Source organism: Aplysia californica, unplaced genomic scaffold (assembly GCF_000002075.1).
Source record: "Aplysia californica isolate F4 #8 unplaced genomic scaffold, AplCal3.0 scaffold00079, whole genome shotgun sequence".
Classification (NCBI taxonomy): Eukaryota; Metazoa; Mollusca; class Gastropoda; order Aplysiida; family Aplysiidae; genus Aplysia; species Aplysia californica.
Window position 1 is genome coordinate 451,056 of NW_004797349.1, and position 2,050 is coordinate 453,105.

Consider the following 2,050-nt stretch of genomic DNA (forward strand, 5'->3'; position numbering starts at 1 on the left):
CATACAAACACACAGACACACACGCACACAAACAAACACACACACACTGTCACATATCCTCTCCTCCACACATAAACATAATGATATAATTGTACACTTGCACTCACAAACAGCGAGCGCCGTTAACTAGATAGGAACTCAATGATACTCCGAACTGAGCTCTAAAAGTCATATTATGTCCCCGACACATCACAATCGATATCACATCACTATTAGTATTCCATTCACATCGTCATCAATAACAAATAACAATCACTGGACATCAATCACAACGCAACACATCCCACCGGAGCAAGAAAATATCAACTTACCCTACCAATATCCATATCACGACTGACCACACGGAGGAAGGGACACACGACAGCACACACACACACACACACACACACACAAACACACTGTCACACATCCTCTCCTCTACACATAAACATAATGATATAATTGTACACTTGCACTCACAAACAGCGAGCGCCGTAAACTACTTACCTAAAACAAACTCAATAAGAGACTAGCAGTCACATGCACGACATAAGCGAAGAATGATCGTTAACAGCTAGTGTTCAGCTAGATACATAATCCGTATTCTGAAAGGAACTCAATGATACTCCAAACTGTGCTCTAAAAGTCATATTATGTCACCGACACAACACAATCGATATCACATCACTATTAGTATTCCAATCACATCGTCATCAATAACAAATCACTGCTACAACACACACACACACACACACGCACACATGCAATCAAACTAATACATAACTATTTACACATCCATCCTACACTACGACTTCCTTCAAGTTATTATGCACACACACAGACACACACACACACACACACACACACACACACACACACAGGCATGTGCCCAGACCAGCCCGCATACACACGCGCAAGCATTCTCGCGTGTGCACAAGGCAACATGCGTGAGCGCTCACACAAACACAAACACACACACGCACATACACACACACACACACACACACACACACACACACACACGCGCGCGCGCGCGCGCACACAGTGTGACACACAAACACAAATACACACTTGCTAACACACACACATAGTTTCTCTCTTTTTCTCTTTGACACAAACACGAGAGCGAACGCACGCACACACATACAGGCACACACACACATACATACACACACACACACACACACACACACATACACACACAAACACAAACTTGCACTCACTCATAGCCGCGTTCATGCACCCTAAACCACACGTGAATACACTCGCTAAGGTAAACATGTTTATTCAAGTACAAAAATAAAACACAAACATAAATACACACTCACAAATACACAGACATACATACGTACACATACATACAGGTAAATACAGGCACATAATATGTATACATAGAAATCTCACGATATCCTTACCTTCCTGATTCTGAGTGCAGGTGAAGAGCGAAGGTTCCGTCTGTATGGAACAGGATCTCAGCATCTCATCCTCGCTTTCAGCCTGGAAGATAGGACGAAAAAGAACAAATATTTAGTAACGATGAGCTAGAAAGTACAAACAAAAAGAAACCAATCCCATCAATTCTAAAAAAACAAAACAAAACGAACGACAGGCAGGTACAGTACGCAGCTAAATATATCAACATTTGTTACTACAAACACTGTGAATGTAATGAACGAACAAATTATGCTTAAAGCAGGGCAAATAACAAAGAAAACGTTGGGGCTTTAACCCCCCAAAAACAAACAAACAAACAAAACAAACAAAAACACCCCCCCCAAAAAAACAACAACGAAAAAAACAACAAACAGCAACAAAAAACAACCCCCAAAAGCAACAACAACAAACAAACAAAAAACAAACAAAAAAACCCAAACAAAAGACACTCCCCCCTCCACCCCCTCCACGCCATCCCCAAACCGCCATATCAAGAATCTCCCAAGCATCCACCATACACCGCTTGTGTGGAGGCTTTACCTTTTACGTCACATACAAAATACATGCATGTTATACAGTGCGGAAAAGGACGTTTACAACCACTCAACATCTCTCTCTCTCTCTCTCTCTCTCTCCC

General features: G+C 41.9%; 1 protein-coding gene across 1 annotated transcript in view; it reads right to left on the reverse strand.

The window, feature by feature from the left end:
- LOC101857937 (reversion-inducing cysteine-rich protein with Kazal motifs) overlaps positions 1-2,050 on the reverse strand; it is a gene marked incomplete in the record, with an annotated part of 143,270 nt that overhangs the window by 18,718 nt on the left and 122,502 nt on the right. The window contains 1 exon segment of the mRNA XM_013080242.2: positions 1,395-1,476. Within this exon segment, the coding sequence (XP_012935696.1) occupies positions 1,395-1,476 (82 nt within the window).